The sequence below is a fragment of the Trichomycterus rosablanca genome, chromosome 2 (genome assembly GCF_030014385.1).
Source record: "Trichomycterus rosablanca isolate fTriRos1 chromosome 2, fTriRos1.hap1, whole genome shotgun sequence".
Lineage (NCBI taxonomy): Eukaryota > Metazoa > Chordata > Actinopteri > Siluriformes > Trichomycteridae > Trichomycterus > Trichomycterus rosablanca.
Genome location: NC_085989.1, coordinates 11,777,151 through 11,799,677, shown reverse-complemented (window position 1 = coordinate 11,799,677; position 22,527 = coordinate 11,777,151). Strand labels below are relative to the sequence as shown.

General features: G+C 39.6%; 1 protein-coding gene across 2 annotated transcripts; it reads left to right on the top strand.

Moving 5' to 3' along the window:
• Positions 1–2,206: 2,206 nt before the first annotated feature.
• On the top strand, positions 2,207–20,861 carry s100u (S100 calcium binding protein U). Of its 2 annotated transcripts, none has more exons than XM_063011266.1 (3): positions 2,207–2,372; positions 17,862–17,993; positions 19,959–20,861. In XM_063011266.1, exons 2-3 carry the CDS (start codon positions 17,874–17,876, stop codon positions 20,289–20,291), a joined length of 453 nt encoding a protein of 150 aa, XP_062867336.1. In that variant the 5' UTR covers positions 2,207–2,372; positions 17,862–17,873; the 3' UTR covers positions 20,292–20,861. The 2 variants fall into 2 exon arrangements, with proteins under 2 accessions (XP_062867336.1, XP_062867343.1); XM_063011273.1 differs by lacking the exon at positions 2,207–2,372 and adding an exon at positions 2,788–2,858.
• Positions 20,862–22,527: the final 1,666 nt, after the last annotated feature.

The following is a 22,527-nucleotide window of genomic DNA, read 5'->3' as shown; positions in this document are numbered from 1 at the left end:
CCTTGTACAGGTTACACATAATTCAGCCGTTCAAGGGCAATTTTAGTACAGTGGTACCTTGAAACTCAACGTCAGTTGGTTCTGGGCCTGGCGTTGAGTTTAAAAGACATTGAGTCTATTTTTTTTCCATAAGGATGTATGAGAAACCTGTTAATGTGTTCCATGGTCCAGAGGACTTGCATATATTTAAGGCTTATGTAAAATAATGGGGCTGGGACACTTATACACTGAAAATAACACAAATATAATATAATAACACTGAAATAAAAAGCTGATTCTTACAAATTCTCAGAACCCCAAGCTGTAACACAAGTTTAAAAGTGAAACACAGATACATGTGGATGCTTTCAGTGTGAATTTGACGGTTATTCCACACAAATGCAGTTTCGTCTTATATGTGCACTTTGATGACGTATTACCACTCCACTCAAGCCGAGCGCTGAACAAAGTGACTTCATTGTTAATCTGAAATTAAATAAAAAAATTTTTTAAAAACAAACTGAAACGTTGAGTTTAAGGGTACAAAATTCTGGACGAAGGCCATTGAGTTTCGATGATTTTGAGTTTAGGCAATGTTGAGTTACAAGGTACCACTGTATCTTCAATTCACCCAACTTACATGTCTTTGGACTGTGGGAGAAAACTGGAGATCTCAGGTAGAGCATTTACATTTACATTTTCAGCATTTAGCAGACGCCTTTATCCAAAGCGATTTACAGTAGTGTGACAGTATATTGTCTAAGCAATTGAGGGTTAAGGGCCTTGCTCAAGGGCCCAACAATGGCAACCTGGCATTGGTGAGGCTTGAACCAGCGACCTTTGGATTACTAGTCCTGTACCTTAACCACTAGGCTACAACTGCCCTACAACTGCATGCAAACTCCACACAAAAAGGGCCTGGACTGCTCCACCTGGGAATCGAACCTAGGACCTTCCCCCTGAGGCAGTGCTATCCACCAGTGCCTGTGTCAACCCCCTAAGGCAATTCTGAAGCAACGATTGACTCCAGGTCTTCCCGTGTTCAATACATGGCTACGGCCTTGTACAGGTTACACATAATTCATCAGTTCAAGGGCAATTTTAGTACAGTGGTACCTTGAAACTCGACGTCAATTGGTTCTGGGACTGGCGTTGAGTTTAAAAGGTGTTGAGTTTCAAGGTATTTGTTCCCATAAGGATGTATGAGAAACCTGTTAATGTGTTCCATGGTCCCGTGGGCTTATGTAAAATAATGGGACTGTTTTTGACACTTATACACTGAAAATAAAACAAATATAATATAAAAACACTGAAATAAAAAGCTGATTCTTACAATTTCTCAGAACCCCAAGCTGTAACACAAGTTTAAAAGTGAAACACAGATACATGTGGACGCTTTCAGATTGAATTTGACGGTTATTTCACACAAATGCAGTTTCGTCTCATATGTGCACTTCAATGACGTATTACCACACCGAACAAACTGAACACGTTGAGTTTAAGGGTACAGATTTCTGGACGAAGGCCATCGAGTTTCAAAGATTTTGAGTTTAGGGGACGTTGAGCTACAAGGTATCACTGTATCTCCAATTCGCATAACTTACATGTCTTTGGACTGTGGGAGTAAACTGGAGCTCCCAGAGGAAACCCATGCAAACACAGGTAGAACAAAAAGAACCCACTCCACCTGGGATTCAAACCTAGGACCATCCTGCTGAGGCAGTGCTATCCACCAGTGCCCGTGTCAACCCCCTAAGGCAATCCTGAAGCAATGATCGACTCCAGGTCTTTAGGAACCATGTTTCTGTGCCACACCCGCTTTTCCAGTCTTTTCAAAAATATGTCATGTCATGGGAGTATTGGGCCTTCTCTCACACACACACACACACACACACACACACACACACACACACACACACACACACACACACACACACACACACACACACACACACACACACACACACTCCTCCCTACTGCAACCCCTGAGGAAATCCCTCCTCCACGCAGACAAAAGTAAAACTTAATCACCCACACTTTGTGTACTTTATTTCGATTAACAACAAAGTTGTTTGTTTTAAAAGCAAACGTTGGTTTTAAATTCAAACTCATTCCCTAATAAAACGTTTCCAAACTTTTGCAAGTACTGAGCAAAGTTCCATCCACTCTTCCCCTGGTTTTTCTCCCCCAGTTTTCCTGAGCGAACACGCCCTCTGACTGTCAGCTTGGGAGAAAAAAAGTCGAAAGAAAAAAAGCCAAATCACGGAAGAAGTTCTCTCCAGCCTTTCTAGTTTGACAAGTTTTAGTTCTGGACAGTGAGGAGAAGAGACGTGAGGGGTAAAGCGGTGTAAAACATTATTCATCGTGCTGCTGGTGTGTCGGGCTTGTTTGTGGTAAGTGAACTGCTCTCGGTGTTTAAACACAGATACTCGGTTTCTTCTGAGAGATTTGTGAGGATTTTTTTTCTAAAGCTCTTGTTTGATGGCGGGCTGAAGCGCCACGTTTTCGATCCGCCCTTTTACTTCAGCATTGACTGGCCCGGATATTCGCTTTTGTAATGAACTAAATTCGATATCTGTTGTTTTATCACGGTTTTAGTTTGATTTAACGATGGTAGTTTGTTTTTAATGAACTAAAAGTGGGTATGCGGTTGCTTCACGAGCGAACTGAGTGACGTCTTTTTATTTGGCTGCATATCGCGAGGTGTGCGCGCGCATACATACCTGTGTGTTTGGTTGAGACGTAAAATAACTATTATTAATATTATTATTATTTTATTGTTTTATTTTATCATTGTTAGTAGTAGTAGTAGTAATAGCCGTAGTTTTTAGAATTTCGGGTCCTTAAAATATGAACTACGTCTCCTACGTCAAGTCACGGTAATCCGTACACTTTATTTACAGTTACTTTTGTATAAATTTACGTTAAAAGACCTTTGACAGGGTGTCTAACCTAAATTTAAACTCTTATTTTGTTTAATAATGACGAGTCGCATCAAAAAAGAAAGAAAAAAATAACCAAACCCAACATTTCTGACATTTTTGTCTTTCTGTATGGAACACTGTTAACCGTGTAACTCTGAATCTTTACTCGACGCCTCATTTTACATTCACCACCTACTGCTGTTTTTAATGTACCTGTATTAACTCAATTTTGCACTTGCATTTGACTTTATGTAAAATTTTGGTTCCTCTTAATGGTGCAGCAACGGATGGCATTAAAAGTACAAAAGCTGAGGAAACCACAACACTAACATACATTAACAAATACCCTGAATGCTGCTGCTTATGGGTTAGGTCAATTCCTTTGGTTGTTAGAAAGCCCAGCAAACCCTACTACTGTAATACTGTTTAAAATAGTAAAGAATCTAGTGATGTTTTGTCATTTTATCCCCTCTTTGTAAACGCCCTAATTTCACTACCATCTGTTTATTTAAAATTCAGCTTTTAATGGCAAAAACAGAACAATATGCATGTGTATGGTGACTTTTTTCATATTTCATACAATATTCCCTATAATCTATAATGTAAATGTTCCATACAAACCAAGACATTGTTGATTTTTTTAAATTAATTGCATGTGGATTAATAAATCAAACACCCTAGCAAACACTTTTTACCTTTCTTGTATACCAAGATTATTGATCCCCCTTTTTTATATCAAAATAACCATTGGCCAGTTGGTCTTTGCCGAAATAATCAGACGTTATTATTCAAAAACATATAAAAAAAAACCCCAAAATCATGTATATTGTTATTATTTTACCAGCTGTTTATTTCAAATTTAATTTAGTTTTCTGTTTAGGCAAAAACAGAATTATATGCATTTTATGGTGACTGGTTTTATAGTTCATACAGTGTTTCCTATAATCTATAATTTTTGGTTATGTGTGGATTAATAAATCAAACACCCTAGCAAACACTTTTTTACCTTTCTTTTATACCAAGAGTATTGATCCCCCTTTTTTTTATATATCAAAACAACTATTGGCCAGTTTGTCTTTGCCGAAATAATCATAAGTTATTATTCAAAAACGTATAAAAACCCAAAAATGTATGGTTATTATTATTTTTCCCCACTTAACCCTTCATGCAAGACTCATGAATGGATGAATTATACACAAACTGATTTAGTGCTGTGTTCTTTAAATTGATACTGATATATGTAGATGAGAGTTAGTTGACATAGTAGTTTACAGCAGCATAATAGTGAAAGTATTGTTGGCCATTTCTAAATATATAGTAAGATTGAAACTGCAAGACAGGTTTAAAAAATCCTTGCGTGTCCTGATTGGTCCTTTGAATGTGGTCGTTCCTTATAATTCATAAAAGAATCCACATATTTGCCCATGTAACGTGAAATAAATACTAAAGAAGCTGTAAAAAGCAGCAACGTGATAACATTTTTATGTAAGGTAATCATTAAATGGTGCTGTATGTTACCACTGCCGGTCTTTTAGCCAGCAAATCTTGTTCATATTGGCTCTTAATTTGGAATGACTGGTTGACAAAGAATTATATGCATGAATGGCAGGTGAGATTATAAATCCAGCTGCAAATGATTATGCAAAGTTACTTAAAATGTGCAGGAAACAGTGCAGTCCCAATTTCTTCAAAAACAGTCAGTCGTTTAAGCATGTACATTTGCATAAATATTTACACAATAGTGCTACACTGTGTAATCAGAAATGTGGACAACAACGGGTTGGGACGTCTCATTCACACAGCTGTTCAGTGGGCGTGAGATCAGGCTCTGTGCAGACCACTGGAGTTCCTCCACACCAAACTTGTTAAACCATGTTGGAAGCATAATGACTTTTATATTATTAATTTTTGTACACATTATTAATAGGAGTGCTTTAAAAAGCTGAACTGAATCATTAGAAGTGTCCACATATTTTCAGACATATAGGGTATGTTTGCTATATTTTGGGCTCTGTCTTTACTGGCTTTGAAAAAAAAAAAAACCTAATTTGACAGTGTTCCATAAATTGTCTTCTTTTCCTTTTTACTGACAAAAAAAAATGCACAATTAGACTAACGGTCCCAAAAACATAATAATGTATCTCTTTTATTTTAATACAAAGAAAAAAAATACAAATTTAGTTCAGCTGCATATTCGTAGTGTTAACAGAAATCCAATTAGTGCCTTCTTAGATGCTCCTTCCTTAAAAAATTCTTAAAAGAGATGTATTTTAATGTATATTCAGTGTTTATTCATGTTGGCAAATGAGCACATATTCTTGTTGAATGTTATAGTACAAAGTGGGCTTTGTTTTATTAAACTGCATTTAATGTCATGTCAGTTATATGGAACACTGGACTGGGACTGTACCAAACACCATGACATCCTGAGATCTACTATTGCTAATCAACTTTTCTTGTTAAGATATAATTAAAAAATAAAATATGTTATAAGAGGCTGCATTATATGACAGGAATAGATTGCCAGGATGACTGTATGCCCAAAACCACACATTGTTCACTGTATAGTGTGCTACAAATTTTTTTTGACGCCTATTATTGAATATAAAGTGCGCTTATGAAATCCTGTAATGTACCACAGTAGGACTTCAATAATACACTATAAAGTGTATACTGGCTTTGCTTCCTTAAATTGGAGGTACTATTATGCATGTCTGCTATGATTAGTCATTTAAATCAAAAACCCATTGGTCTGTTACGTTAGCCCATCATAGCTGAGTTGTGAGTTTGAATCTCAGTGGTGCTGTTGGTCAGCCAGGCATCTAGACCGCTTTGCTTCTATGGGATGAAAAAACCCCATAATAATACATTTAAAACACAATGTTAATAATAATAATAAAGTGACAGTTAGAGGTTGCTTAGTATTATGATCAATATTCAAGTTTTTTGCGAAGTTGGCTGTTTACATTGGTTTGAAAAAGAGAGACTAATGGAACTAATAGTAAAGTTTAGAAAATAAGTGTGTATTCTTACCTTAAAAAATTTAATAGGGGTGGCCTGACCATAACAACTTTAGAAAACACTGGAAAACACATAAAATAGAGATTGTTGTGCCATTCTCGCTGCTGTCCTTTAGTGCGTTCTCCTCGCCGTTAACTTATGCACAGCCTGACCTTGTTCCTGTGTGAATTTTTCATGGCATGGCAGTATTATTGCTCCTTTGCTGGTTCTGTGGATCACATTAGGAAACGCAAACCAGAAACGGGAGCCCCCTGGCTTCAGCTTTATATTTAATGATGCATCTCAGAATGTGCGCGTGTTTTTTTCATGAAGGGGATTAGGTCGGCTTCATCAGGACAATGCTTACATACACCAGAGGAATCAGTAACAAACTATACCCTAGTAAAGGCCCTATTCACACAATTAGTTACACTAATGACAGCAAATAGCATGTGGACCTGCAGCTTCTGAATTTGCCCGCCGGCTCTTGTAAATTAGGAGATTATCCACCCAGCGAGTGCTGAATAATTTAGCCGAGCTCTCGACTGAAATGCCAGAGATCATCGAAGGTCACCGAAAGACAGCCTGAGCATTCACAAATGGACGTGCCTGAACAATTGCCGGTGTCGCTGTAACATAGTAGCGGAGTCTTGAGAAGGGGTGAGATCTGCTAGGCACATGCGTCTGATCAGATGATCAGATGAGGTATAAACCTGGACGAAGGGTGTGGTAGGCTGGCGCCGGAACTCTATCAGCAGTGCGTACACAGTTCAGTTAGCACTTTTATTGGCATGACTAAATCTGATAACTGTTGTCAGAAAGAAAAATTAAATGTAAACAAATTCATTCATTTGTCGTCAGCAACCCCTTCTTTCAGATCAGAGCCACTGTAGGTCCACCAATCTATCTCCCATTCTCACACTCACATGCCCGGGGCAATGTGGATTAGCCTAACCCACCCACTGGCATTGTGTTTGGAGCTGAGGCAAAACCTACACAATCATGGTAAAATAAATACTTAAACATACACAGACAGTAACCAAAGGCAACAAACAAAACCCAGGTCCCAGGTGTTGGCATCAACACTACCTACCGTGCCAACATGGCACCGCCTATTCTTAAATTTTTCAAACCTAATAACCTTCAACTGCTTTTGTAGCATGCGGGTGTTTTACCACAAACAATCATGCTAATGAAGTGGCACAGCAGGTCATGATGACTACACAAAATTGCTCAAAGGCATAGTGCTGCACAGTTCCTGGGTCCTAGGGACCTGGATTTAAACCCCACCTCGTTTTATTGTGTTCTTTCTGTGTTGACTTTTCTTTTGAGTAGCTTGGCTTTTCAGGCCTGTAACAAGACTTGTTACTATTAATTGCCTCTTGGTGTGAGGAGTGGTACTGGGCCCACTGCATCCCTGGCCAGAATGTATTTCCTCTTAGAGTTTTATTATATACTTACTCAATCAGTTGTTATTTATTTCTTTATTTATTTTGGGTGGCACGGTGGCTCAGTAGGTAGCACTGTTGCCTCACAGCAAGAAGGTCCTAGGTTTGATCCCCAGGTGGGCCGGTCTGGGTCCTTTCTGTGTGGAGTTTGCATGTTCTCCCTGTGTCTGCGTGGATTTCCTCTGGGAGCTCCGGTTTTCTCCCACAGTCCAAAGACATGCAAGTGAGGTAAATTGGAGATACTAAATTGTCCATGGCTGTGTTTGACGTTAAACTTGTGAACTAATGAATCTTGTGTAACAAGTAACTACCATTTCTGTCATCAATGTAAGTGGAGTATCACCAAGGACCTTTAAAGTATCGGAAATAGGCCAGATGGGGGAAAAACTGTTGTCAAAGTAGGTAAAGTAAAATAGGGACTCCCAATGACTGTCTCTAGCCAATGGTTAACTTTTACCTGGCAAGTTTTTTCCATCCCATCAAAATATAAAAAAAAAACACATGACTTAGTTTAATTTCAACAAGTCTTTATGCTAAAATAATAAAAAAATATAATAAATAAATAAAACAGCATAACCTTGTCACCATGGCGGTAATGTAGAAGAGTAAGATGAATATAAACAGAGCAGAACCAGTTTAGCATCATAATTGTTGATGTTAAACAAAGAAAATTAGAAGCAAACAATTCATTACAAGAACAAAGTAAACATACCGATCAAACATAGAGATGTATTCACCATCCTATAGCATTTCTTGACCACATTTGTGTAGTTTTAATCATCCTGGGACATGATGCAAAATGTCCACATTATTTTTATAAGCATAAGTAACGTTACACACAGATGCACATGTGCAGACTTTAACATGCAGTCAGACTCCATACTGACATTAAACAGCTACTGTTTGTTGTGTTCCTGCCTAACCCTACAGTCAGACCGGCAGCGAATTTGGGCGTTCGGTTTCCATGGTTTAACTGATGCCAAGCAAAAAAAAAGAAAAAAAGCTAATGCCATGGCAGTGCAGCATGTCAAACCGCAGAATCAGTTGATTTATGTGTTGTGGCTGAATTGCTAAGCTACCTATACCAGAGAACTGTTTGTCGTCAGTGTTCTAATGCCAACTTGGTCATGCTTTGCCACAAGAGTGTCAGAACATTGTTTCATCTGTTACCATGGGAACTACTTGTTTTATTAAGTGCCTAAATATAAAGGCAGATAAGAAATTAAAGTAAAAGCTTTACTAGCTAGTATCTACAAAGTGTATAGAAAACACAATATGATCACAAATCAAATGTGTTCCAGCTAAAATTACAAATCCTAAATGTAAATCACTTGTCTATAAATGTCATTCCAGTGTAGTCTATCACTGTGCGGTCAACATGACATGTGACTACTGCCATCAATTTGCAGAAGTTTGACACCCGACAATGAGTTTCTCTTTCATCTTCAGTAGGAACTATTATTTTTATTTTTACTTTTTTACATTTTCAGCATTTAGCAGACGCTTTTATCCAAAGCGACTTACAGTAGTGTGGCAGTATACAGTCTGAGCGATTGAGGGTTAAGGGCCTTGCTTAAGGACCCGACAGCAGCATCCTGGCAGTGGTGGGGCTTGAACTAGTAACCTTCTGATTACTAGTCCAGTACCTTAACCGCTAGGCTACAACTGCCCTTTAGGAACCAAAAACGAAGCTTACCGTTCCTGTCGCCAGAAATCAGCAGCTTTAATTGAGAAGCTGTCATGCTGCTTTGCTGGCGGTCTGAACATAGGGTAATAGTATTATCTTGTATGATTTTAATTAATAGAAAAAGCTCAGGAATATTTTCCTCATCTGGTTTTGACCGGATACGTCTGACTCATAATAAAACAGCCCTGTAATGTTACTAAGTCACTTGACTAATGGTTTAAATACATTTTTATCAATGAAACAATGTGTAAAGTTCAGTTTGGATAAGCTTTGACTCATAATGTCATCAGCCACTGGCAGAACTGTCATCCATTGTTCTTTCCAGTTCAGTAAAGTAAATCTAGATTTAGAGAAAATTGAGGTGCTCATTTTAGAAGTGTGCAATCATAATATTTTACATAACACACAATAGGGCCAAAAGTATATGGCCACTCGATTGAGCTTGTTGGATATCCTATTCCAAAACCTTGGGAGTTACCATTGAGCTGGTTTTTACAAGTATTTAGAATATGTCCATAGGAAATTGTTGCACTATAGCCGGACGAGAAGGCCTGGCTTTCAATCAACAGTCCAATTTTTAACCGATAACCGACCATTGTTAGTTGATGGTTAACCATAATTGACAACCATACAGCATCTATTAAAATATAAAAACACACGCTAGCGCACCAGAGCTGGGATTTCGAATACATCGTATCGAATCTCAGCCCTGCCATCCGGCTGGGCTGAGCGGCCACATGAACAACGATTGGCCTGTTGTTCATATAAGGGTGGGGTATTAAGCCGAATAGGGACTCCTCGTAACTGATGCACTACGACCTCTGCTGGCTGATTGATGGCACCTGCACAGGCGGGGGAAGAGTGCGGATCAGGGTGTGTCTTTCCGTACACAAGGCTGATTTGCATATATGCACTCGCCTAGTGTGGGTGACAAAATGCATACGGCTGCTGCCCTTGTGTCAGAGGGGGTGTGGGTTAGCTTTGTTCTCCTCAAATCAGAGCGGGGTCGGCGTTAGTGGAGAGGAAGCATGATGCAATCGGGCAGTTGGACGCGCTAAAAAAGACGGGAGAGAAAGAGGATAAAATGCGTAAACAAAAAACTAAATTTTAAACCGCAATGAGCTTCATATGAACAATTAATTTAAAAAAGGTTGGCAATGGTTGTAGCTAATTACCCAAATTCACTAATTAGGAGTATCACATATTTTTGCCCAATAGTGTACTTTCAGACCAGATTGGCTGTGTCTGAGGGAATGGGGCTGGACAAAGATCTGCAGTGGCTTGCGTCCAGTGTTTTCTGATTGAACCAGACCTGCCATGACTCTGACCAGGACGAATTGGTTGGTGAAAATTACAAATTAAAATGACTTACATTCAGACTGCTCAGTGGCGCAGCAAGAAGTGTCGGTGCTGCAGAGCTCCAGTAATGTAGTTCTGTCCCGCATTTGAACATGGTCAGTTTTGGGTATGTTCTTTCTTTGTTAGCATTGGTTTAACTAAGGGGCTCTGGTTTTTGTCTTACTTTTAAATAAATGAGTACACATTGATTGACATTTGGCAAAAGCGAAATCGGTTGTTTTATACTTTGGCTGAATTGCTAAGCTTCTTATACCAGAGAACTGTTTGTCATCAGTGTTCTAATGCCAACTTGGTCATGCTTTGCCACAAGAGTGTCAGAACATTGTTTCATCTGTTACCATGGGAACTACTTGTTTCATTAAGTGGCTAAATATACAAACATAAGAAATTAAAGGAAAAACCTTCATAAATTTACTAAACAAAATCCTTATTTTAATTGCACTTGTTGTTTCATTCGGATCCTAAATTTTTTTTTACTCCTAAATAAACAGCATGGACCGTTAAAGCAATTACAATTGCTTACTTCATATTTATTAATTAAACATAAGATCAGCCAAAACTCACATGTGTGACTTCACTATACTCAAACTTGTATTAGACTCACGCATGTCCATATAGAACAACTCTGTTACATCTGTGTCCCCACAGTGGGCAGAATGTGTCATAAAGTCCACCTATTTAAAGGGAAGACATGATTAATCCCTTTTACTGTCATTTGAAATTGGTCCCTCATTGAATTAGTATTGCTTGGCCCACTGTAAATGTATTGCTGGATCACCAATCACCAACATTCTTCCCAGCAACAGCAGAGGAAGCAAAATTCTGATAGGTAGACAAAAGGGCTTCTTTAATTCAGCCCTTCAGATTCCAACACATTGAACAGGCAGATATGAAGGATTTATTTGCTTATGTTTGTATTAGTTTAAATGCTGACTGTCAAATTATAAGCAGATAAATTAGAATAGAATAGCTTTTTGTCATACAGTGGTATCTTGTAACTCAACGTCCCCTAAACTCAAAATCTTTGAAACTCGATGCCATTCGTCAAGAAATTTGTACCCTTAAACTCAATGTTTACCATAAACTCGGATCCTAAAACTCCTTTCATGGTTTTAACACCTTTTTTTTTTTTAATAAGAATGTTGAGAATAAGAATGGCTCTAAATACAGAGCTTATAATGGTGATACAACCCAACCAACCAACCTTAAACTCAGCATATTCAGTTTTTTTTTTTTTAATTTATTTATTCAATTTCAAATTAACAATGAACAGCCGCTTTGTTCAGCGCTCGGCTTGAGCGGTGCGGTAATACGTCATCAAAGTGTGCATATTGGACAAAACTGCATTTGTGTGGAATAACAGTCAGATTTACTCTGAAAGCGTCCACGTGTATCTGTGTTTAGCTGCATTTTCCTCACTGTTTCACTTTTAAACTTGTGTTACAGCTTGGGGTTCTGAGAAATTGTAAGAAGCTTGTCAGCTTTTTATTTTAGTGTTTTTATATTATATTTGTGTTATTTTTAGTGTATAAGTGTCAAAAACAACCCCATTATTTTACATTAGCCTAAAATATGTGCAGTTCCACGGGATCATGGAACACATTAACAGGTTTCCCATACATCCTTATGAGAAAAAATACCTTGAAACTCAATGCCTTTTAAACTTAATGCCAGTCACAGAACCAATTGACGTTAAGTTTCAAGGTACCACTGTTGGATTTGCAACCTGTTTATATTATCTTTAAGATTAAATGAGAAGATAAACAATTTTCGGGAAGTTCATGGTGTTAGAGGAAGTCCTTACTCAGCTGTTCAGTAGGGTGTGGTAGCAAAGCCATTCATGATTTAGGAACTGTAAGAAAAAAAGTTGTCAAAGGGTCAAACCTTTCTAACAATTTTTTCAAAAAAGTTTCACATTTTAAGGCATTAAAAAAATAACACTGGAATACCTTACAAAATATAAAGTCTCAGTTTCCGTTTACTTTGTTGCATGCCAGAGATTTACCCAGTAGTAACCTTAGTCCTGTGCCAAAGCCTCTATGAAACCAAATACTTTATTAAGCGGCTGTTACATTAGCTGGCTGTTCTAATTAACCTAATAACTAATCGCTAATTTTATCATTACTTACTAACTGTAAATGCACGAACAATTGTCTTTTTAAATGAAGTAGACTTGCAATAGCAAGGCAAACATTCCAATCGAGTTTTAGTGACTTGAGTGAAGAAAACATGCGTGGAATTTCCATTCTTACCAATGATTGGCTGCTTGCATCTGTGTCTGGTGTATTGTTCATGTGGTGTTCAAGATTGCATGCTTCTTATATGTTTAACAGATGCCAGAAGAGAGGTCTGTGTTCAGCTATGAAGTTGTGCTTTTGTATTAAGTCTGTATAAACGGCAATTAAAATATAGATAAATGTGTTCAGCATGTTCACTCCACATACAGGGGTTGGACAAAATAACTGAAACACCTGGTTTTAGACCACAATAATTTATTAGTATGGTGTAGGGCCTCCTTTTGCGGCCAATACAGCGTCAATTCGTCTTGGAAATGACATATACAAGTCCTGCACAGTGGTCAGAGGGATTTTAAGCCATTCTTCTTGCAGGATAGTGGCCAGGTCACTACGTGATGCTGGTGGAGGAAAACGTTTCCTGACTCGCTTCTCCAAAACACCCCAAAGTGGCTCAATAATATTTAGATCTGGTGACTGTGCAGGCCATGGGAGATGTTCAACTTCACTTTCATGTTCATCAAACCAATCTTTCACCAGTCTTGCTGTGTGTATTGGTGCATTGTCATCCTGATACACGGCACCGCCATTGGATGCACATGGTTCTCCAGAATGGTTCGGTAGTCCTTGGCAGTGACGCGCCCATCTAGCACAAGTATTGGGCCAAGGGAATGCCATGATATGGCAGCCCAAACCATCACTGATCCACCCCCATGCTTCACTCTGGGCATGCAACAGTCTGGGTGGTACGCTTTTTTGGGGCTTCTCCACACCGTAACTCTCCCGGATATGGGGAAAACAGTAAAGGTGGACTCATCAGAGAACAATACATGTTTCACATTGTCCACAGCCCAAGATTTGTGCTCCTTGCACCATTGAAACCGACGTTTGGCATTGGCACGAGTGACCAAACGTTTGGCTATAGCAGCCCGGCCATGTATATTGACCCTGTGGAGCTCCCGACGGACAGTTCTGGTGGAAACAGGAGAGTTGAGGTGCACATTTAATTCTGCCGTGATTTGGGCAGCCGTGGTTTTATGTTTTTTGGATACAATCCGGGTTAGCACCCGAACATCCCTTTCAGACAGCTTCCTCTTGCGTCCACAGTTAATCCTGTTGGAGGTGGTTTGTCCTTCTTGGTGGTATGCTGACATTACCCTGGATACCGTGGCTCTTGATACATCACAAAGACTTGCTGTCTTGGTCACAGATGCGCCAGCAAGACGTGCACCAACAATTTGTCCTCTTTTGAACTCTGGTATGTCACCCATAATGTTGTGTGCATTGCAATATTTTGAGCAAAACTGTGCTCTTACCCTGCTAATTGAACCTTCACACTCTGCTCTTACTGGTGCAATGTGCAATTAATGAAGATTGGCCACCAGACTGGTCCAATTTAGCCATGAAACCTCCCACACTAAAATGACAGGTGTTTCAGTTATTTTGTCCAACCCCTGTATGTCTGTGACCTGCCAACGGGCATTGGCTCAGTACTCGACAGAAAAGTGGGAGTGGAAGGAAAATCCGGGTATGATGGGCATGTGCGTTACGCTATGTGACACCAAGCAGAAGAGTGGGCAGATCAATAAGCAATTGTGCAAGAAGGAGAAAGAATGTGTAAACAGAGCGTGGTCTGTACATGACAGCCACCAAGAAGGGCAAGAAAGCTAAAACGGTTCGGGCGCTGGTAATCCCTCAGGTAACACAAAGCCGCTGTGCAGTCAGGCCCTCATGGGATCAGATGACCTACCAAAGATAGGAGAACCATTGTGGCGACTCCCTGCCCTTTTCTTTCTTTCCTTATCTGCAGTCAACTGTCAGTTTCTGGCACCAAGCTCTCCATACGTTACAATACACAAACACAGCCTGCTCAAGAATCTAATTAGGGGTGGGTTTATAAAATCGATTTTTCGATTCGAATCGATCTTTATTTGAACGATCCGATATCGATTCATATAAATGCGAGATCGATCTTTTAAATACGCCCCTTTTTACGGTGTACATGGAAATCTGTTACTATGGTTACCCCCTTTAATTTCGCATGACCAGCCACTGTTTTTTTGCGCAACGAGATCTGACCTGCACATCAGTTCAGCATGGCAGAAGCTCAAGTAATGTCTAGTTCACACTACACGATTTTTGCCCTGTTTTTCGCTCGGCAACTGGTCAGCACTAGGTTCAGGAGGAACTCGGTGTTCGCTCGGCTATCTAAACTCGGCTCTCAATCAATGTGAGAAACAGCGAGGGGAAACACAGGGGCGAGGTTGTAAACAGTTGGTTCAGGGGCGTAATATAGTTTCTATCAGAATACATCAGCACATACGTTTTACGGTATTTCTGACCTGATCGTTCTCTACAAAACAAAATATTTATTAACCTCCAACTTACTACAGAACAAGCCATTCTGTTCGCGTTGCCAAATCCACTCAGATTCCTTTATTTTTCTCACTTGATCTCTCGCTACTTGTTGATGTGCATGTTTGGACGTGGTATCATTAAACCCATCGTCACTTCTCACGTTTGTTTTCGTGACAAACGTAGTTTTGGAGACCAGTGATTCCAGTTGGTGATAGATGGTGTAGTGTAAAACCCCCCATCGCCCATGAGTCGTGCAGTGTGAACTGTACAGCGACCCGGCAAATCAGAAAGTCGTGTAGTGTAAAGTTGGCATAAGCAGTTCAACAGCCAGGTGTATGTTTACATTACATTTACAATGTTGTAGTGTGTCAGACATATAAAATAATAATAAAAAATAAATGTTAATGTTTTCTGTTTTGGATTAATTATTTATGTAAACAAAATACACAAATATTTTTAATAATGAAAATATTATGTACTTTGTACAATTATCACATTCGTTCTCTGAACATCTTTACACATTTAAACAAAACCTGTTAATGTAACTGAAATATGCCTAAATGTGTTGAATCGAAATGAATTGAATCGAATAGGAAATCGAATCGAAGCGGGACCTTGTGAATCGAATCGATCCAGGAAATTAGTGGCGATACCCAGCCCTAAACCTAATGCATCTGTTTTAACCTAATGTTCCTGCTCAAGAACCTAATGCATCTGTTTTGTTTGTTTGTTTGGGAATCGAACCCAGGACCTTCTTGCTGTGAGGCGACAGTGCTACCCACTAGCCACCGTGCCCAATGCTTCTGTTTTAATCCAATGTTCCTGCTTAAGAACCTAATGCTTCTGTTTTAACACAATGTTTCTGCTTAAAAACCTAAAGCATCTGTTTTAATCCAATGTTACTGCTCAAGAACCTAATGTTGCTGCTTAAGAACCTACAGCATCTGTTCTAATCCAATGTTCCTGCTCAATAACCCAATGTTTCTGTTCCATGTATCAAACATCTTAAACTAGAAATGATCAACTGTTTGTTTGAATTGGTTGTTTTTGGAAAATATGGTCAGTACACAGCAGGTTTGGAGCAGTTGAGGGATACAATCTGGGTTATACTTTCTCAGATGTGTCAGAGACTCGCCCATAAACTTCAGAGCCTGGAGCTTTTATTGGGTTTTTTTCTGGGTAGTAGGAGGTATTTAGATGTCCTTTAAACAAGGTGAGGTATTATTTAAAACAGAGCAGGTATTATTTAGGTGGTGGATCATTCTCAGCACTGCAGTGACAATGACGTAGTGGTGGTGTGTTAGTGTGTGTTGTGCTGGTATGAGTAGATCAGACACAGCAGCACTGCTGGAGTTTTTAAATACAGTGTCCACTCACTGTCCACTCTATTAGACACTCCTACCTAGTTGGTCCACCTTGTAGATATAAAGTCAGAGACGATTGCTCATCTATTGCTGCTGTTTGAGTTGGTCATCTTCTAGACTTTCATCAGTGGTCACAGGACGCTGCCCAAATACAGAACATGCATTGGTTAAAAAACAGCCCTATATTTGTAAAAAAGAATAAGAAGTGGTAAATTTTAAGTAGGGATGTAAATGATTAACCGTTTACTGACGTAGAACTCGTTGTTTGAGTAATGCTGTCGGTTAATAAGGTCATTTTAATGCATTTCGAACAGCCGTTGCTTGTTTTGAATGATGAGGCTCTGCCTCAGTTTAATACTGTGAAACACCAGGTTCCATCCATAATTGTAAAGCACTTATCAGTGAATTTGTGCTGCATACCTTAGTGTTAGAAACGTCTCATATAAAACATCAGACAAACTCATTAGTGCGCTCATCTTGTCAAGCCTTGTCAAACATGTCTTTACTGTTAATTCATTATGGAGGTCGGCAAAAGGTTTCTAATGCTTTGCAGACAGTTGACAAAGACTGACTTTTACACTGCCATATCGGTATATCTGAAAGCCTACGGGTTTACAAGCTTATTGGGAGAAAGGAAGTAAACACAAGTCTAAGAACTGCTTTTCAGGACTCCAACGTGGACAGTGCAGAAACTTTAATCCTGAGACCTGGTTGAGGTTATTGCTGTTACCATTCTAACAAAGCCAGGTCTGTCCTAAAAAATCTAGTGAGCTACCTTGTTGCCTACTGCCTACCTAGGCAGCTGCCTAAGTAAAGAGGATTCTAATAAAACATTGAACTCATAGGGCAGATTATTTGGACATTACTGTGATTACGTCACCACAGTTTTACTTACTAAGCTAACACAGTTAGCCTCAGGCCATTCACACCAATACACCGAAGCGGCACAATCTCACTTTGTGTACCAAAATGGTCAAACTGTCCCTTCAAGCCCAAATTTGCTAATTTCACTTGTACACCTTTATACAAATTAAAAATCATTGAGAATGTATTTACATTTGAAAAGAACTTGTTTGTGGTGGCGCATTTGCACACCATATTTGTAATTGTTTGTGAGAAAAGTTGTGCTGCACTGAATGCTGGGATTGCCTTCACCTCTAATTATTCAGTCAGTTTCATAGCTTCGAAATAGGGCATTCTAGTAGGCAGCATTTTAAGGTTAAAGTCTTCTTCTCGGGAGAGTGCATAGGGTGATGTAGAGAGATCACTAGGTTTTAAGGCAGACCCTGTGTCTGTGCGGTTGCTTTTAGGGATGAATCTCCCTGCATCAGAATAGATGCTGCACGGCTCGAATTATTGAGGGTGATCAAGAAAGGTATTAACAGTAATCTGTGTGATTTTACCTTACATCTGCTATTTCAGATCCTTCAATAAAACCTTTTTCATGGTATTCCTGGTTTCTTCTGGAATCAAGTTCCTAAATATCTTTTCTCAATGCTTGTTCATAGGTGACTGCAAACATGGAAGGAGCTATTAAGACAGTAGTGTCAATTTTCTTGAAATCAGCAAAGGGCAAGGAGAACCTGGGAGAGAAGGACTTCCAAAACCTAGTGAAGAACCAGCTGAAGAACATCATGACGGTGAGGAACTAGAGCTTAATTTATTCTCAGTCATTCACCATTTACATTTTACATTGTCAGCATTTAGCAGACGCTTTTATCCAAAGTGACTTACACAATGAGCTGAACACGATGAGCAATTGAGGGTTAAGGGCCTTGCTCAGGGACCCAACAGTGGCAACTTGGTGATGGCGGGGCTTGAACCGGCAACCTTCTGTTTACTAGTCTAGTACCTTAACCACTGAGCTATCACTGGCCCTCTGAGCTATTCACCATCTCATCTTAGATTTCCAAGTATTTGCTTAATAAATGGGAAATGCCCAAAGAATTAAAATCGCTGGGCTCAGATGCATCCTGCATACTTCTGACCTTAGCAGGGCCTTGGCCATACACCGTCTTTATACAAAGCTAATCATGTCTGTCTGACTGGCCCATAGCACCACTAGGGGTTCAAACCCTGGATCCCAGCGATAGTGGACCAGCATAATTTACAGCTGCACCACCTTAATGCCCTAGACCTACTTTTATTGTGCTCTGTTCATCACTGAGCAGTTTATTTGTTTATAGTTGTGAATGTCTTGCCAACTCTGCATTGCCCATAATAGTAAAAGTGAGGCTAGGTGAGCATAACTTATTTCAGTTAGACACCGGACAACAAGCGTGTTCGATTTCTGGTTTAAAAACATGCACCAAACTTCCTTCCCCACCTTTGCAGCTGTAACAGCCTCCACTCTTCTGAAAAGACTTTCCACAAGATTGTTGGGATTTGTGCCCATCCGGTCAAAAGAGAATTTGGGTGCTCAAGCACTGATTTTGGAGGTCTGTTGCACAATCAATGTTTATTGCGGTTAAGGTCAAGGTGCTGTTCAGGCCACTAGTTTTTACATGCCATGTCTTTATGGACCTTAGTTTGGGCACATAAATACTTATGGATAAGAAAAGGATCCTCCCCAAACTATTGCCAAAATTTAGGCGCATATGATTTATTTCATATAATTGATTTTTACAAACATTACAGCAGTAATTTATGCAAGATGGCCAAAGACAAGGCATTGAGATTTCAGTATTTTGTTTTTCATTACTACAGTTAGGGTGGCACAGAGGCACAGCTGGTATAGTAGGTTGCCACACAGCCACATGGTTTCATTATCATTATGTCTGGTTTCACAAGAAAACACTGGACGCAAAGCAGGAATACCCTGGACAGGGTGCTAATTCACAGGGCGAAGGTTTTCCCCAGACATAGTTGATCTTGTCTGAATAGGTAGCTTATAGTAGCGGGTAATCGGCATTGGTGGAGAGGAAGCATGACACAATCGGGCAATTGAACGAGCTAAAGGGGTAAAAATGGGGTAAAAATGCATAAACAATATAAATATATATTGTTTATGCATTTTTACCCCTTTAGCTCGTCCAATTGCCCGATTGTGTCATGCTTCCTCTCCACCAATGCCGATCCTCGCTCTGATTTAGAAGAACGAAGCTAACCCACGCCCCGACCCGTGGGCAGCAGCCGTATGCATTTTGTCACCTACACTTTGACGAGTGCAATGCAGATCAGCACTGTGTACGGAGAGACACACCCCGACAACACCCTTTTCCTGTCTCTGTGCAGGCGCCATCAATCAGCCAGCAGAGGTCGTAGTTGCATTAGTTATGAGAGAGTCCCTATCCAGCTTTTAATATCCCACTCCTATCTGAACAACAGGCCAATCGTTGTTCATGTGGCTGCTCAGCCCAGCCGGCAGGCAGAGCTGAGACTCGATACAATGTATTCGAGCTCCCAGCTCTGGTGTCCCAGCGTGTGTTTTTACCGCTGCGCCACCTGAGCGGCCCTGAATAGGTAGCTTAATAGAACGCTGTGCCATCCGAGCACCCAATTAGTAACAAGTTATTGTTGTTTTATATAAACAAATAAAGAAAACATACTGGTCTTTCTGTTTTGTATTTATGCTCTTTTTTATAACTCGTTGCTTTTGTGTGCAGGATACAGACAGCTCCAAGGCTATCAAGAACATGCGTCAAGGCCTCGACTCCAACCAAGATGGAAAAGTCAGCTTTCAAGAGTACATGACATTGATTGGCTACTTGGCAAACGCAGTCAGTCAGCAGCGTTCCACCGAGAACGAGACCAACGCGGCAAATTCGAACCAGGAGGCGAAAACAGAGGCGACAGCTGCCACAAAGGCCGAGCCAGAGGTGGCGAAGGCAGCAGAGCCTGTAAAAGAGGAAGTGCAGGTCAAGAAGGAGGAGGTAGTGGAAGTGGTGGAGTTGGTAGAGGAAGAGAATGTAGAAGAGGTGTTAGAGGAGCGCCCGTAGGAGCTTTAAGAGAGCCACTCCAGACCTCTTTACACCCCTGTTTTGGCTTTTTTTTAATTTCAATGTATTTTTGTACTATTATTAGCCTACCAAATTTAACTATCTACCAAATGCCAAATTTTACCACTACATTCCAGTGCAAACCACTCGATTTTTTTATGTTTCAAAGCCTGTTGTCATTGTATTGATCTGTATTGTGTTTTAGCCATTTGAAGATTTGTATTTGTATTAACACATTACCACATGGATCTCTCAATGTACCCACACACACACACACACATAAGCCATGTTTACAACTGCAGCTTATTATTAGCATGCTCAGTGACTAGTGCTTCTTGGAAGGTCAAGGTACGCCCACATGTGACCCACTGACTCGTGTCCTAACACCACATCTCTTTTGTTTTTTCATGTGAAGTTTTAAGCCACTTTGTAAACATTAGGGCTGCTTAGCATGCTAATGCTAATCTCTGCTTCATGACCATTGCTGAATGATATTGAACCCCTGTTCCAACCACTGCCAAATAAATGAAATGTTATTTGCATACAATAAACAAACTGGATCTTTAATCATTCAGTCTAATAGCATGTGTGTTTTATGCTCTGCTTCTTTGGTGTGACTCATTCACATAATCACATTCAAGCAAAACATTTGTTTTCTGGCTCTTTTGTAAACACATTCCTCATTTAACATGTCATTTCTTTCCATCTTGATACGAAAAGAGCGTTACTAACAAAACAATAATGTGAATTATCGTTTAGCAACTAGACAAAGGCTCTAGGCTCCGTCCCAAATGCTTGGAGTAGTGTGTAGTCCACTGTTTGTTTGTTTGTTTATTAGGATTTTAACATCATGTTTTACACCTTGGCGCTACATTCATGACAGGAACGGTAGCCACAACACAAGGCCCATCAGTGCACAAGGTTATATCCAACACAGTCATGGACAATTTAGTGTCTCCAATTCACCTCACTTGCACGTCTTTGGACTGTGGGAGGAAGCCGGAGCACCCGGAGGAAACCCACGCGGACACGGCTAGAACATGCAAACTCCACACAGAAAGGACCCGGACCGCCCCACCTGGGGATCGAACCCAGGACCTTCTTGCTGTGAGGCGACAGTACTACCCAAATAGTGCTACCCATGTGAGTTGCTTTGTGTCTCCCATAATGCTTTGAACCTGTGTCAGTGTAAACACGTAGAAATTGATGTAAGGCAATCAAGACATCAAAGTGCATTTAAATGATTGTTAGGCCCATTTTTATTTAAATATTAAACAAATTGACTTAGAATGGTTGAGGCTTCATTGATACTGAATGGGTTCTTGAGGACCTTGGCACATACAGTAAAATCAAATAATTGCATAGGAAGGAAAAGGCAACCGGCAGTTTAAAGACATGCTACAGCACTTATTTAGATTTAAAGATATATTTAAAAACAGAAAATCAATTAATTTTGCTTAATAAATGCTTTTTAGGACAGATTTATTGCAACAATTTTGATAAGTGACAAGATATAGGAAGAAGTAATTTTTTACTCCCAGTTTTTATTCTGTTGGTACTCTGAGGAATATAAAAAGTATTGGGGCACCCATTTTTATTATTGAATTCATGTGTTTCAGCCACGACTGTCGCTAACAGGTGTAATAAATCAATTATATGAAGGAAATTATATGCTTACCACTTTGCAGCACAGTTTATGGAATGCCCTTGTGGTCAAACCAAGGTCTATAGACAAATATATGAAGAAAATCTTGGTTTAAAGATCCTCCAGTGGTCTGCACAGATCCCCACTGAACAACTGTGGAATGAACTGGAACATAAGTTGAGGCTTTTTTGACCAACATCAGTGCCCAGCTATACTAAGGCTTTTTTGACTGAATAGGCACAAATTCCCGCAGACATATTTCAAAGTCTTGTGGCTGTTGTTATAGCTAAAAAGATCTCATAGGTTGTCGCTATTTTAATACAAATTGTTATTGAAATTGGATGTACAAAAATCTTTGCTCATATAGTGTACTTGTTTTCATCAATTAAAGCATGTTTTAAAAATGAGTCAAACATTAGCTCAAAACTGCTAATGCTAATTAGAAATAATTCTATATTTGAATTCTGTATTTTCTATACAGTTTCACAAACCTGAGTAAGTCAGTAAATATTATTTTAGACACAGGTCATAAATTTTAGTACTTAATTTAACTTTGAATTTTTCCTCCAATTTTCTGCCCTAATCTAGTCG